We start from the raw sequence: 15,644 nt of genomic DNA, 5'->3' as shown, positions 1-15,644 counted from the left end.
TTTGTGAAACTGTATACTACTTAAAAGTAGTAAGGAAAGCCAAGGGTGCACATGAAACAGGAAAACAAGCCGAATGGGCAATCATTATTAACATTCGATCTAAAAAACATAAATACCAGAAAATGGGTGGAAAGCCTGTGGATCGCCTAAAAACTCTGCATTAGTGAGATGCTCAGGTGAGTTTCACCAGGCACGTGACCTAGAAGGCTTTGCCAACATGACAGGCAAGAAAGCACAGTCAGTCGAAGTAAATATCCTTTATTAAGTGTTTCTTTTGTTAGTTCCAGTATCTTGGGCATGCACATAGAAAGCAGATTTCTATATCCACATGGATTTACATGAATAAGTATGCATATGTATATATTTATATATATGTATATATATTTATTAGAACATCATCACATCCACCTTTGCATTCCTCTGTTGCAGCAAGTGCTGGTCGAATCAGTGACCACAGCAACACTCGAGCATAATGCCTCAGCAACAGTCTTTTATTCTAACTCTTAAAGCTCGTATTGCCTGCATCCTGTGTTGCTTGCTTGAAGGAAGGGGGCACTCATCTTGGCATTCTCTTGATTTCTGCAAAATGTTTGATGCGCAATGTCATCGCTGCCAAAACGGTTTGATACAATTAGTCAATTGTTATCTCTTAAGACATGGAAACATTCCTGAAATAAACAAAGCAGTAGGCAGGATGGTGATAGACCTGATGTGCCCACTCCAACAGACACACATGGAGAGAGAAAGGATACAGGTGTCTAGTGGGAGCCTGTTGACTGAGAGAATATATTGAGGAAACTGGGATGGGGATGATACATGAGTTAGGGTTGCCTAAAGGTAAGAGGGTGTGGGCTTCAGGCATGACATTATAGGAGTAGGTTCTTGAAAGAGGAGTTGTGTTGAAGCAGGTGAGAGCATGCTGCAGAAGATGAGAGGTACTTATGGTAGCTCGGAGGTATATTGCAGTAGCTTAAATGTATGTTGCAGCACCTTACTTTATAGTACTGTTTTTAGAGGGCATTTGAGGTCTGTTTTACATTTGAGAGGAGTAGCTTGCAAGTATTCTTCAGTAGTACAGAGGTATGACATATTACCAGTTGCTTAGAAGTATGTTGCAATAGATTTATGATGTGTTGCAGTAGCATAGAGGTATGCAGTAGTAGCATAGAAGTAAGTTGCAGGAGACTTAAGATATGTTGTTGTAGCTTTCAAGTATGCTTAAGTAGCATAGAGGTATTTTGCAGCAGGCTGCAGGTATGTTACAGTGCTTAATGGTATGTGATAGTAAGATGTAGGTATGTTGCAGTAGCTTAAGAAGTCTTTGGGTGGCAACAGCTCAGTACATGAGAGGTGAATGGAGGTAGACTGGAGAGATGGGTCATGATGGCAAAGTTCTACCAAAATGAGTTCAGGTGAGGAACAAAGAGAGAGAATTATAATGGAGCTCCTTTACAAAGTAGAGCAAGAGAGAGGTGTAGGTAAAAAAGCAGCCTATGAAGAACTGGAAGTGTGGAGGGCAGAGGTGAAATCAAAGTATAAAAGTGGTGGATGTAAATATAAGCGGTAAGTCATGCTTACTTTACATAAATAAGGACCAATGAGGTGAGCAATCATTCAGATGTGATCTACAAGGTCTACTGGAGTGGGACATGAGACAACATAAATGGTGGGTGAAGTTGACCTAAGGAAAAGAGCTCAGTGGTGTGAAAGAGGGGATGTTAGAAAATATGCATTGACAGGTAAGAAGCTAGTTAAAAATAACAAACGTGGCATGACATGATAATTGTGGCAGGAACCCAAATGCAAGCAAAGTAGTAGGCCAACATGAGAGATGTGAGTGGGGGGCAGAACTAAATGGAGTGGAAATGGAGATTATAGCTACGAGAAGGACAGAGTTTGGTAATAACATGAACATTCATGTGGGATGGGTTAGGTACATGGGAAAGGATGTTTTATTTGGTTTTTTTTAATTTCAGGTCAGCAAATAAGAAATTAAAGGAAAACCTAAGGGAAGGGAAAATACAGTTCTATAAAATGAAATTTTAATTGAAGTTATAAAGTGTGCTTGAGCACTAGGAGTGGTGGTGCAGTGGAGTGGAAAATAAGATATTTTACAGAACTCTTTGGCATGACAGATAGACTTATCTTCATGATGTTGGACTGAACACCGCAGGTTCTACAAAAGTAGTTGGCAGAAGATTGGTCATGGTAAGGAATGACGACTGGCGGTCATGCCGTAAGGGCTTGGCTGAAAAGAAGGTGGTAGAAAAATGAAGTTATCAAATAATGGAATTTGTAGCGAGGTTACATTTTGAAAACAACAGTGAAGGAGGTGGTTAATAATTGGGAGTGGTAGAGAAGAAGTTGGATTAAATACTCTAGGTCAGCTGTTCTCAACCGGTGGTACAGGATGCCTACTCAGGGGGTTTGCAACTGCTTAGAAAATTCATTAAATACATTAATGTTAACAGATTATTAAAGAGTGCATAAATAAAAAGGCAAAATGTAAAATTGAAATTTGTAAAAAGGTATTTAAATGTGAAGGGATTTGAAATTGGAGGTTACAAATTAAGTTTGTGTCCTCAGAATGATTCACAGCAGTCTGGAGCATCAAGAAAACTATGGTATGATATGGACGGTGGGTGTCCTCAGTAGAATTTAGAAAAGCTCTAACCTTCCCATTAAAATTTAAATCTGTATTTTTGTGTGATGTTTTGTGGATCAATTCATTAAAAATGCTCAGTATCAATCAATCAAGTATCATTTATAAAGCGTGGCAAATCCCCCGAAAGGAGCCCCGGGCGCTGGAGTTGCTAGCCTCTGCGTGGAGATCTGATCATTCCAACAGCCAGGTCGTAAATGCCTTACCTTACATAGTAGGCTGGAACTGAACACCGAAAGTGGTATTCAGGAAGTGGTTTGAAAACAGGGTCTGGACTGGGAAAAGTGGTAGAGAAGGCTCTAGCTGGGACACTGTGGAAGATGTGATTGAAGACTGAAGAAGGCAGCAAGTGAGTAGTATCGAAGAGAACAAGAGTAGATTGATGACTGCAAGTGATACAAGAGTGGAACCAAATACGGAAAGTGATAGTGAATACTCGCAATTTTATAATCCAAGAGGTAGAGAAGGTGCAAGACAAAAGGATCTATGTAGGAAATAAACAGTGATACACAGAGAAGTCATGGGGTTAAAAATGAGGTAGTGGAGAATGAGAGAAACTGAAGAATGCAGGTAGTAAATGAGCAAGAAATGGAGCGGGAAAGGAGTGTATTGGTGACTGGGAGTGTAGAGAAGGAATTGGGTTAAACACAGCAAGTGGTGGAGGAGTGTGTTAACAAGTAGAATGATGTGGTAGTATAGAAGTTGATGTGTCATTGAAGGTGTTTAAGAAGGAGTAGGGATTAAGGCTAGACATAGTAGAGGAGGAGCATTATTGAAGCGTGAGGGATCAGGAAAGGAGTGGTGAAATGAAGCTGTAGCAAGGGACTGGGATTGAGTACTGGAGGAGATAGAAAAGGATTGGGTTGAAAAGGGAAACAGACCTGGCAGAGGGGTGGGATGAATTTTAGACGTGGTATAATGGGGTGAGGTGATGGCTGCAGGGAGGAAAGAAGGAGTGGTATAGTCAAATACATTTTTGGGGTGTAGTACAAATAGAGTATGTGGAAGCAAGGAGGTGCTAATTACTAATGGGCTGATGAATTGATAAATTGATGTGTGAGAAAGATAGTATGCATGAGTATGTGGGGATGAGGCTGTAAGCTGACCCTAGGAGTGGTGTGATCCAGGTGCAACAACTTCTGAGTCCACTTAGATCCAGTTTCTACCAGTCGTGGTAGCCTTTGAGTGTCTTCATGCTGAGCTTTCCATTATCAGTAATAACATGAAGCGTGCAAGCCACTGATGTGGCTGAGTCATGGTCATATTGCATATACAATAAGCCATGCTCCTGGCAATACGGCGCTATACAAATTTTTGCAATATAACACCGACAACAGATCCAACTCCACCGCACACACAGTCCTAACTCCCTTTCCTCAGTGCTCCCAGTGGGCCTTCATGGTCCTAGTCCCAGCTGTCTCTCCTCTGGCCATGACATAAAGGATAGCGGCTCCATTCCCGGATCCGCTGTTCAATGTTGCAGTGCGCGCCACAGAGAGGACGTTGTTTGGTTCCGTGTTTTGCATGTCAGGCCAGCCGTTTTTCATGCACATATAGTAAAGTCACATTCCAGTTTCACATTATGTGTAAAGATAAACAGAAACAATGGTGACCCTCTTCTCCATCAACACAGCTCCCCCTGACCCAGGAAGTGCTTAATGTTTTTTTGGGGCAAGAGAGTGAAGGTACCTGAAGGTTCATAGACAGTGTTTAACAGTGTTCAGTCGAGGTATGGTTGTCTGGTTAGCATATGAATCCTGTTCATTGAGAATCCGCTTGCCAGCGGTTTCATTGATTTATTTTGTCTATTCAGCATTTTCAAAAAAGTAAGTTCTTCTGGCTAACACAGATCAGTGTGTTCCGTTAAGACGGGATGCAATGGTCCTTGTTATGCGTCCAGCCAGATGCGCCCAGGGCGGATCTCAGGACAGCCATCGGCAGCAGACAGAAGTCTTCAATCAGGAGATTCACTATTCCCCGCACACATGCTGCACTTGGGTTTATTTAGTTTTGCAAATCGCTCATCCTTGCTGCTCTTCTTCAAGGTAGCACCCAATGACCTGGCTGCAAGGCGCGGGGCGCCCACCTTTCTCCACTTTTCTGACTCAGGTGAAGTACCGACACTGTGTAGAGTCTATGTAGCAGTAGGTGGTGCAGCGTAGGTGCCCATAAGACCTGCAGAAGAAGACCACTTGGGTTAGGAAGTCATTATGAAACCATTGCACGTCATGAACATTAGTATGCCTGCAGGAACCTTCCCACTATTTCATCAGAACACAAACCCCACAGTTAGAGCACAAAAGCATTAGTTCTGTCCTAGCACTTTAGCACTGAGTCCCTACTCTAGGGCCAGAGCTCTTCCTCAACAGGCCTCATGCAGTACACAGTTTACTACTGCAATCCAACGGCGACGCCATTGATCCTGTCCACTCCCCCTATGTGTATGCCCTCTCAACACTATTACCGACCACAAGCTCTCATCGTGGTGTGCCTCAAGCCTTAGCCCGTGAGCCATTCTACAATCTTATTCCTGAGCTATTGACCAAAAACATTGTCACCTGCAACCAATGTTCCAGTGACTTTCCTACATGAATACAGAATCGCAAACGTAGATACAGTCCCAATGGCATATACCCCGTATACAAAGAGGGCTAAGGACCGATAAACATATTCTGTTGTGGGACCAGATATCAGGTTGTCAGTCTGGGTTCCACAGGTGGGAGGGTCTGACCCTCAGTGCACGATAAGAATACTGTGATGAGAAAGAAAACAAGAATCCAACCAAATGAAATAAGAATAACAGATGTGGCAATAAAGCATAGGCAGAATACAAGTTTGCTCTATCTTCTGAACCTGTTACCAACTTATGCAGCAATATTATGTGGATTGACGATTAAGATTGTTCAGTATTAAATATGTGCAAGGAACCAGAGTATGTATTACACAGACTATCACATGAGAAGAAGTCTGGGAGAATAATAGTACTAGCAAAGCAGGGCTTAAACAACAAACAGAGTTTTGATTCAGATATCTGCTCTATACGTAAAGTGCTGTTATCACTAGCATGGAAATACAGAAGGGGAAAAGCATGGAACAAATTGAGGTTCACTTGGCTTCACCAACAGACCAAAAAACATTTTAAACAAAAGGATTGCTAAGCAAAAAATGGAACAAGATGTTGCAGCCTATGCAAAGGGGTCGTGAGAAGAAGTTTTGACATTTGGTTTAGGGCTACCCGGAAAACCTTTGAACAGACACATCATTTAACTTGTATGGTAGGAAACAACTTGCTAGCCTGGAAGTGAAGGAAATGGCAGGATCACTTACTTGTAATCCTGGTTCTGCATCATAGGGACCTTCATTGTAGTCATAAAAATTAGGATTATCGTGATCACATGCAGGATCCGAGTACCCTGTTTACCATTATCTTCAGTTGCAGTTCTAACCTGTTGAGAAGCTTCAATGTGAGCAGGAAATCCTTTCTGCTTCTTGTGGGTAGCTGGCTTTGATCAGCCAATCATCTAGCTAGGGGTATATAAAGATTTCCTTTTTCCTTGGGTATGCCAAGATCACTTCCATGTATTTTGAAATGTCCTGAGCATTGACTTTGTTCCAAATGGTAGAAACTCTCAATCAAGTTGTTCCACAGAAAATCTTGGACATTTCCTCTGGCTGTTGAGAATTAGAATGTGGAATTAAGCCCACTGTAAGTCCACAGTACACATCCAATCTCCTTTCTTCCTTTCAGGAAGTATTAGGGGAAGTGCCATAATACATAATCTTACTCTTCTGATCCATCTGTTGTCTCAGAGCTAATATTGGTCTGTAATCCACGTTTCTGTAACCAATAAATACCTTGAGTAAATGCCTTCTCCATCTGGCTTGTTGCCTTTCTTTAAAGAAGATTTTGGGTCTCTTTTCTTTAGTGGGTTCAGTTGAGAATCTGGGACCTTCTTCAGTGGAACTGAAGGAGAAGGGACCTTGAAATGTGAAGTAGAACTGTTTTGTATAATATGCAGCACTCATCTCTCTGATAATGCCTTGTCATTTTTTGGGTCGTTTGGTAATATTTCCCCCTAACAGAATAACAGATAACAGGAAGTGAGGGAGTCATTCGCAAGACTTGCCTCTGGACTTCCTTCTATAATCCAGTTAGTGGTGGAGTTGGGATCCCTGGCTTCTAGAAGAAAGGCATGGCTGGTACTGTTGGCATTGCTGAGATTGCTCCTATTGATGCTGCAGCTGCCTAGACACGGTTCATAAGGTTGGTAATACCTGTCACCATGTTTATATTGGGCTTTGAAATGTTTTCCTTGTCCTTCATCCCCATTACTTTGATATTTCTGCGTTGGATGACGTTCTCAGCATCTTCTAACCTGTGTGAGGCATGAATAGAATTGAGCCATAAAACTGAAGGTTTAATGTCTCCAATCGAGCATCATGTTTCAGATCTTTGTTTAAGCCTCTTGATTTCAGGAAATTAACCTTAACCGGGCAGTTTTGATAGTGTGAGCCCTTGGCAGAAACCAGATGTAGCTAAATCCACTGAGTCCAGAGAAGCACAACTGACTTTATTGAACAGTACTAGACCATCCCTAACTACCTCCCTGTAGTCTTTGCTTTTTTCTTTAGGAAGGCCGTCTGCAATGGACCTGTCATGAAGGCCCAATATGGCAGTTATACTGGCTGTTTTTAATGATGTTGCTGCAGTTCCACACAATTTATGCCCTAAGAAATCCAATTAGGGTTATAGTTAGGTAGCGTCAGTATGTCTGGAGCTACCGCATGCCTGTTCCTTATCACTGAAATAACCACGGAATTTGGCTTTGGAACCGCACGAAGGAAATGTGGGCCCAGTTCTGGTGCTTTAGAATTCTTTAAAAAGCAACATGTTGCTGCCTTTGTGGTAGCTGTAGTAAGGATTATTTCCTCTCAATCTCTGCAAAACACATGACCAGATGTAATAATGTTCTGGCTTGAGTCCTCTGCTGCAAAGACTCCATAATAACAATGACTGTAGTCTGGGATGCTTGCTGGGGAATGTTCCGTTTTTGTCATGCATTGTATTAATACCTCTTAGGAAGTATTCAAATCCGCTATCAGGGAAACCCTAAACGGTGGGTCTGGAGGTGAAGTTGAAGTGTAGGAGGTTAAGGTGTCTCTGTAGAAACCAGTACAGAATACCTCAAAGGAGAAGCAGAGGGTGTCCTTCTCCTTGATTTAGTTCACAGAGGTTGATCCTGTGGCATGTCACCCATTGGTACAGGCAGAGTGAAACCTAGCAACACACGAGGAGTGTTTCCCGAAGTTCATCTGCGGAGATGAGGTTTTAGGCGTGGATACCACTAATGGCTGGGAAGACAGTGCTTTGGAGGTGGAACCATGTTGCCAGAAATCAGAATAGTTGTGGAAATGGGTAGAGGAGTCTGAATTAGATCATCTGGAATGAAAATAATCAGGGTCTTTAAATGAATCAGAAATGCTGCCAGAGAAGGTGATGTGAATGGAAGTCTTCTCAATGTTGCGCTTCTATGTTACTATGATGTCACAACTGGAGTCACGGTTATTGAGGCACAGCACCCCAACAGGAAATGATGTCTCCTTGAAGTTGTGTGTGTTCTCTATGTCGAGTAGTATATCCACTTCAACATCATAATCGACGCTGTACTCATTGTCAACGATTCCAAAACATAGACAGAGCACAGCAACCAGACAAGTAAATAGCTGATTGAGCCCAACCAGCAAATGTATTTAATGTGAAAATTGCAACAAGTAAAATCTGTTCAGCAAACCAATCTTCTTTTGCAGTTCTTAGTTTACAAGGTTGAAGGTACTGCTGCGGTAAAGACGGTCCGAGATTGGAAAACAAAAGCATTGAGTAAATAGAATATTACGAATTTTGGTTTAACACTACAAGAGACGACCACCATTTTCCATGCACCCCCTTTAGAATGAAAGGATTCTTTGGCCGTCTGTAAAGTGACCCACACATTCAAGTCACTTTGTTGTCTGTTCATCTGGACTATTTTATCCGGTTGCTAACTATATGGATCCTTCTGGCTTATACTGAAATTCCAGGAGTCACATGTAGAACGTTGAGAAAGCCTTGAAAAAGTCGCATAAAAACTATCTTATGGCGACGAAACACGTGTCGGCTGTCCTTGTATCCATGTTGTAAACTAAGAACTGCAAAAGAAGATTGATTTTCTGAACAGATTTTACTTGTTGCAATTTCCACATTAAATACATTTGCTGGTTGGGCTCAATCAGCTATTTACTTGTCTGGTTGCTGTGCTCTGTCTATGTTTGGAGTTTCCGATTGTATTAGGTGATACGGTGAGTGCCACTGTATCAGACATAGAGCATGCTCTAAAAAAATATAGTCCAAAACTACTTTATTGCTTACATTGAAACAGAGGTGCTGGTTGTTGTTTGGTTTACTACATTGCCACTGTTGCTTTTCAAATGTACTCATTGTCAACGATGATCGCCTTTCAAACAGTGCACCTACCTATAGTGACAAATGTTCTTATACCTCTTGTGCTCCCTGGATCTCCCTTTATGAGATTCGTCAGGGACAGAAAGCTCATAACCAGCTGAAGGGATAACCTTAATGGCTTCTCTTTTCGCCTCCTGCGCCACCTTGTAGCGCTGCTTCTTGAGGTCATTCTCCAGTCGCCTGCTCAAATGGATACATTCACGAAACTTAACAATGCTTTCTGAAATTTTTTCAAAAATGGATATTCCTGCACTTAGTGGTAATTGGGAAGACAAACCACACAAAGTGCGTGACGATTTTTTGTTTTTTGTTATATCTGTTCAGACCTTCAAGGAGTCTTGCATGGAGTTTCCTAATTTTACTCTCTGATGGGATTTGGAACTCCAAGAAACTTGGAAACTGGGCATCTGGTAGACTGCCTCTGCAGTCTTGATCCTAGACAGATAGTCAATCAACCTACCCACAGGGCCAATCACACTCATGACAGAGTCTTTATAAACAACCCAGTCGTAAGTCTTGTCAAAGTTTTACCTCTGATACAGTCAGATCATCCTATCAAAATCCGTCCTTGGCGTTAAATTGATAGGTTTGAGTTAGAAACTGCTTTGAAAAATCACAGCCCAGTATTAGACTCTAGCAATGAAGCTGCTGCTGCTAATTACACTGACGGGATAGCGTGGCTGTTTTGAGGATGGCATTTACTGTCATACTGGCCAAGAGTACAGTCCCCTTGTAGTAAAAAGGATCAACATCTGTGCCATACATAAAAAGTCTTGGGACAGAATTACCTCTAGCTACAGACTGTTGGAGGTATTAAACCCCTCCTTCAAACATCTTGGCAAGGCTCTGCCTGGTCAACCCTGTCTTTGGGCACAAGCTGTAGATGCTAGTCCAATGCCACAAATTAGTTTTTGCAAGATGTCTACTATTTATGGAATGATGGCATGAACTATGGTGGCACGCTGAAGCCTAACGCACAAGTCGGAGACGTTATACTGTGTTTTTGTAGATTCTACAGGTTCTATAGAATAGATTGTGATTTTGGGTTTAACGACCCATATGGGTGCCCCTCATTGAATAGTTCCTGTCATTACCTGGTTATTGATTAAGATGGACACAATAAAACTACAGAACCTTATGCAGTGTGTGGGAGGTGAAAGTGAAGAGTGTGTTGTAGTATCTCCTTTACATGGCCTCGATATTTGTGATCTGATTTAGGCCTGGCCGGTAAATTCCGTTACGCTCGCGGAATTTGGGTAATTTCGCATTCCGCGGAGAACGCGAAATTGCCCAAAATTCTTTGCTTGTTCGCGATCTCAAAATGCGTGTTCGCGAGATATTTCCCCCCGAGCAAACAGGAGAAAACCACAGCGAACAAGCAATTCCGCGTGTTCGTGAAATTTCTGCGTGTTCACGGAGATTTATTACCGTTTCACAAACATTTGCGTAACACGATTACGCAAATCCCGCCCTCCCCTAATCTGAATGTAAGCGCGTTTCCATCTGACTGATCTGGACAGAAAAGAAAATGTGCTGCGTATTACATCGATTACATCGGCGTCTTATTTAACCACTACTCTACTTCAAATGCCATAGAACATAGAGCATCCTAACTGTAATAGCTTCAGATTTAAAAGTAAGATGTTTCAAAATGGCTTCATTATATTAAATGCTGGACGTTCACTAGTTTTGGAGCAGATTTCTCCATCACAAACATGGCAGATATCCCGTCCGCCTTATTATACGAGCATCATATTCAAATGTTTCAGTACCCAGCCGAAGAACAGGTGTTTTTCAGGGCTAATATATTCAAAGAGACTGACGTTTACAACTAGCGAGCCCGAACGTGAAAAGAGGGTGTCCGCAAAGTTGTGCCTTCTTAGCACGTGGTACCGAAAACAGCATGAGTTGAGTGGAGCTCAAGGTGCATGTAGGGGTGTCAGGAACCAATAGGTTCTTCAGTTGAGATTTTGAGATTCCTATGGGTAATGCATAAGGGCCTTAAACCAAATTTGTAGCTCATTTGGTGGCAAATGGAGAGTGTCATGCCTCTATGATGTGGTCAAATTTACAGAGCTTGTAGGTCGTGTGGACAGGTAGATTTTGAATAAGCTGTAATTCAGCAAGGAGGTTTCCTTGGAGACACACAAACAGGCCAGTACAACAGTCTAGTTATAAAAGAATTGAGTTAGATATTACAGGTATAAAAGGTAGGATTTTCCAGATTGTTCACAGTATCATAACGAATGAAAATAATACTGCACTGGCGTGTGATGAAAGAGATGAGTCGGAGTTTATTGTGCCCCTAAAGCTTTAGCCTATTTCTAGGTGGCCCTCTTCTTTGTCCACGGGGTAACGCTCAAGGCTACCAACCCGTCCAGCACCTCTGCGCCTAGACAGACCAGGCCGGCTAAAACCCAACTGCTGGTGGAACTTGGGACCTTGGCCTCCTAACACCTCATGATCTAAAGGGGTCCTTTTTCATCCTGTTGCAAATACCTGTAGGCAGCAAATGTTCTTCTCTCCATAGGAAAGCATTGCAGCGTAACAACGCACTGTCTGCTAACATTGCTAAAACTCGAAAGTGATAACTTCAAAAGTACTTACAAAATTGTGAAGTTCTTGGTGTTGAAATATATATAAAAATATGTGTTATTTTTCTAAATTGGCATGGATCTCCTTCTTGAGTTTCTGCATCTTTTATTGACCCTGTAGGCACAAAAAAATCCTAACGCTCCCCTCTGATAAGCCTAAACTGCTTAACCACACTACCACAAATGGAGCACCTTGGGATTGTTAAAGCAAGCCCCTGTCCACTTATAAGGGATACCTGGTGTCTTTACACAGAATACTACTTTGTGTTAAACTATATAAAGGGCCGGCTTCCTACACAATGTATCTTTCTTCTAATGAAACAGATCGAGGGGGCGTATTATATATATTTGTGAGTTTGTGTGTCTGTATGTGTATGCAGTTTCAGTTTAGTTTATTGGGATACAAAATCCTTTTGTATCATGGTTTTATTCCTGTTTTATATTATGTTATGTGGCCCTCCGTAGGAGTTCTGTAGCATAATAAAACAAACTGAAACTGTATGCAGTTTCAGCCATTTTATCTGTCCTTTCCAGGACTCTGTATAGAGGATACTTTACACACAATAATGTTCAATGCTGCCATTCAACTACTGAAGAGACTAACGGGGCCCGGTGAAGTATTCCTAAATTAGCACAATTATAAAGGATTTGCATTTGTTGAAACTGCATCTCAGATTTTAATTCATTCTACACAATGTAGTAATGAAAGGCAAATGTATATTGAACTATGTGTTCGGTAATTCGGATGAATTGCATATTACCACGTTTAGACGGGCAACTGAATTTAACTAAACAGGAGAAAATAGTTGTAATCTGTAGATTTTGGAAACATTTCAATGGTCCATTTGATTACCATAAATAAGTTTTTTTTAATTTTGAAGTATGTTTTATTTGGTTTTAAATAACGGGTCGCAGAGTAGTACATCAAATAAAACGAAATATTAGTTTTTACAAGTTATGTCCAGTTGACCCTGTAGTTTAGAGGGCGCCTGGGGACTTGTATCCTCTAGTGGGAGCGCCAAGCTTATTGTATTGCACACTTAGGTTTTACTCTGAGGTGGTTGTTATTAAGCCCTGGCACTGATGTTCTTGTATGGAAGCCAATGGGCAGTGCTTGATTTATAAAACAGAGGGTAATGGCCCAAAGCCGTACTTACGAGCTGGCAGCGGACCTGCCAAGGCCATCTAGTGCTGAGTCCACTTCATGCCTCTCTCCTCTACCATCCTACACTTCCTGACTCTGTATTTCACTCTTGCAAGTTCTTTTTAATTTCTTCTTTCTCCCTTTATCAATGTTTTCCCATCTTTCTCTTGCTCCTCTCTTTTCTCCCTCTGTCATTCTCTTTGGGTTCTCTCTGAGTTCATCACAGAGCCTCATATTGCTAAAAACAGAATAACGGAAATATTCGTAGAGAAAGCAATCTGTAAAGCCACAACAGCCAAAGAGAAAGCATACGAATTAAGTGAGAAAATTGGGCACCACCTAGCTATCCTCACTAGGCAACAAAACACCGCAAACAAAATCAAAGAGATCAGAGATCAGAATAACTCTCTTAGACATGACCCAGAAGAGATTAGATCAGAATTTCGGACTTATTACCAAAATCTATATAAAGAAACCAATAAGGATGAAGAACTAATCAGGGAATATCTAGATCAGGCTACAATGGTCCAACTACCCCAAACGGATCAAGAGAATCTAGCTATAGAACCTCAGTGGATCGAAATCCTATTATCCTTGAACAGTCTGTCCCCGGGGAAAGCAGCAGGTATTGATGGTATACCGGTGGAATTTTACGTCAAATTCCACAAACCGCTTAAAGGAATATTAACTGATTTGATAACCCAAGTATTTCTGGGGGGGAAGCCACCAAATTCATGGGCACGGGCCAAAATCGTTGTTTTCCCAAAGAAAAACAAAGATCCAACCGAGCTGGGATCCTATCGCCCGATTACATTAATTAATTCCGACTCGAAAATCTACTCTAAATTATTAGCTACCCGATTGTCCCCAATTATTCATAAAATAATCTCAGCCCGACAACACGGTTTCGTGCCTGGCAGATCCACGACTGATCATGTACAAAGGGTAATCACACTCTTTGACGTGGCAGAAGTGGCAGGAGACCCTATGGCGCTCATACTTTTGGACGCCGAAAAGGCATTCGATAGGGTCTCCTGGCAATATCTCTGGATAGCTATGTCAAAGAGTGGGATTGGCGATCAATTTATAACCGCCATTCGTAGTCTATATCACAACCCAGAAGCCGTGGTCATGATCAATGGCGGAATGTCGGGCAAGATCGAGGTGACCAGAGGGACTAGACAGGGCTGCCCGTGTTCTCCCCTACTGTTTGCGATATTTATCGACCCCTTCATCCGCAAACTGGAGAACAATCAGAGCATATTACCTATCAAAACTCGGAATGGAAACACCAAAACTCTGGCATACGCTGATGACATCGCGATTACCACAAGTAATCCCAGTGTAGCTATCAAAATGATGGAAGAAGAAGCTAAGAGCTTTGGAGAAATCTATGGGTACAAATTAAATCAAGGAAAAACCCAAATAATCATCAATAAAAACACTAATTACACAGATGAAAGAATAGTTGGAAATGCCGTATATCTGGGTGTTAACATCACTTCCAACCTAGACCAATTAGTAAAAATTAATATGGACCCACTTTTGAAACAAACCAAGAAAAATCTCAGTAAACTACATAATTTACACCTCACCCTAATTGGCAGATGTAACGTTATCAAAATGATTTATTTACCAACATTTCTATACCTTTTCATCACCATCTGCCTAAATTTCGAACAGCAAATCTTTAGAGAAATAGAGAGCATTTTTTCTGGATTCATTTGGGGATATAAAAGATCACGCAGAGCCTACAAGTTTATTTCGCTTCCAAGAGATAGAGGAGGCCTCTCTGTCCCTAATCTCAAGATTTATTGGTGGGCTACACTATTGAAGTATTTTAAAACCTTATTGACCCCAAATAGACATCCGATACAAGAAGGTGGGGTTCCAACTCCCCAAGAACTCATCCTAGGCTCGGAGACAGGCGAGCATTTGTGGCGATTAACATATGACAACCACTTTAAAAAAGTCCGTTTTAAAACACTCGCAGGCATTTACAATGCATGGAAAAATATACGTAAACTTCTAGGTATCGGACGGTACTCCTTCTACACTAGCCTCTGTCAAAATAGCAATCTACCAGAAACATTTTCGGATTCCTATATGCAAAGATGGGCTAACTTTGGGATTACCCAATGTGGGGCCTTTTTTTCAACAACTGGCTTCAAATCGTTCGAAGAATTGAAGTGTGAGTTTGGCCTAGAATATAGAGATTTTTTTAAATACCTTCAAATTAGAGATTTTCTAATGAAAAAAGGTGGTGGTGATGCAGAGTTTTACAAAATCCAGGCAACTGAGACAGTTACCCGGAACACCACAGTCAAATTAGGGGAAATTTATAACAATCTAGTTTCTTCATTACAGGACGATTTGGATGAACACATCTGCAATTGGCAAAAAAAATTACACATAAACAAAGGTTCAGTCCAACAGGCATAACAGCTTTCACAAACGATACTAATCTCACCAAAACTACAAGCACAATATTATAAAACTTTTTTTCAACTATATTACACTCCACACAAAATAGCTAAATGAGGCACCGGTAAAGGTACTCAATGTCCAAGATGTGCATTACACGAAGCCGATATAATTCATATATTTGCTACATGCGACTCACTAAGACTCATTAGACGTGAAATCTCAAATTTATTTTCTGTCCGGAATTTGGAACACAAGAATAGAAATCTCAATAGCCGAAATGATACTCGGCATCGATGAAAACCTCAGACCAAAAGAAAT

At 41.4% G+C, this 15,644-nt stretch overlaps 1 protein-coding gene across 1 annotated transcript in view; it reads right to left on the bottom strand.

Moving 5' to 3' along the window:
* Positions 1-250: 250 nt before the first annotated feature.
* The window catches only part of COLQ (collagen like tail subunit of asymmetric acetylcholinesterase), a 367,702-nt gene continuing 352,308 nt past the window's right edge, over positions 251-15,644 (bottom strand). Inside the window, exon 17 of the mRNA XM_086942196.1 lies at positions 251-4,837. Within this exon, the coding sequence (XP_086798322.1) occupies positions 4,768-4,837 (70 nt within the window). The 3' untranslated portion in view covers positions 251-4,767. The remainder of the gene's footprint in view (positions 4,838-15,644) is intronic.

This window comes from Lissotriton vulgaris, chromosome 10 (genome assembly GCF_964263255.1).
Source record: "Lissotriton vulgaris chromosome 10, aLisVul1.2, whole genome shotgun sequence".
Taxonomy (NCBI): domain Eukaryota; kingdom Metazoa; phylum Chordata; class Amphibia; order Caudata; family Salamandridae; genus Lissotriton; species Lissotriton vulgaris.
This window is presented reverse-complemented; position numbering and strand designations above follow the sequence as displayed.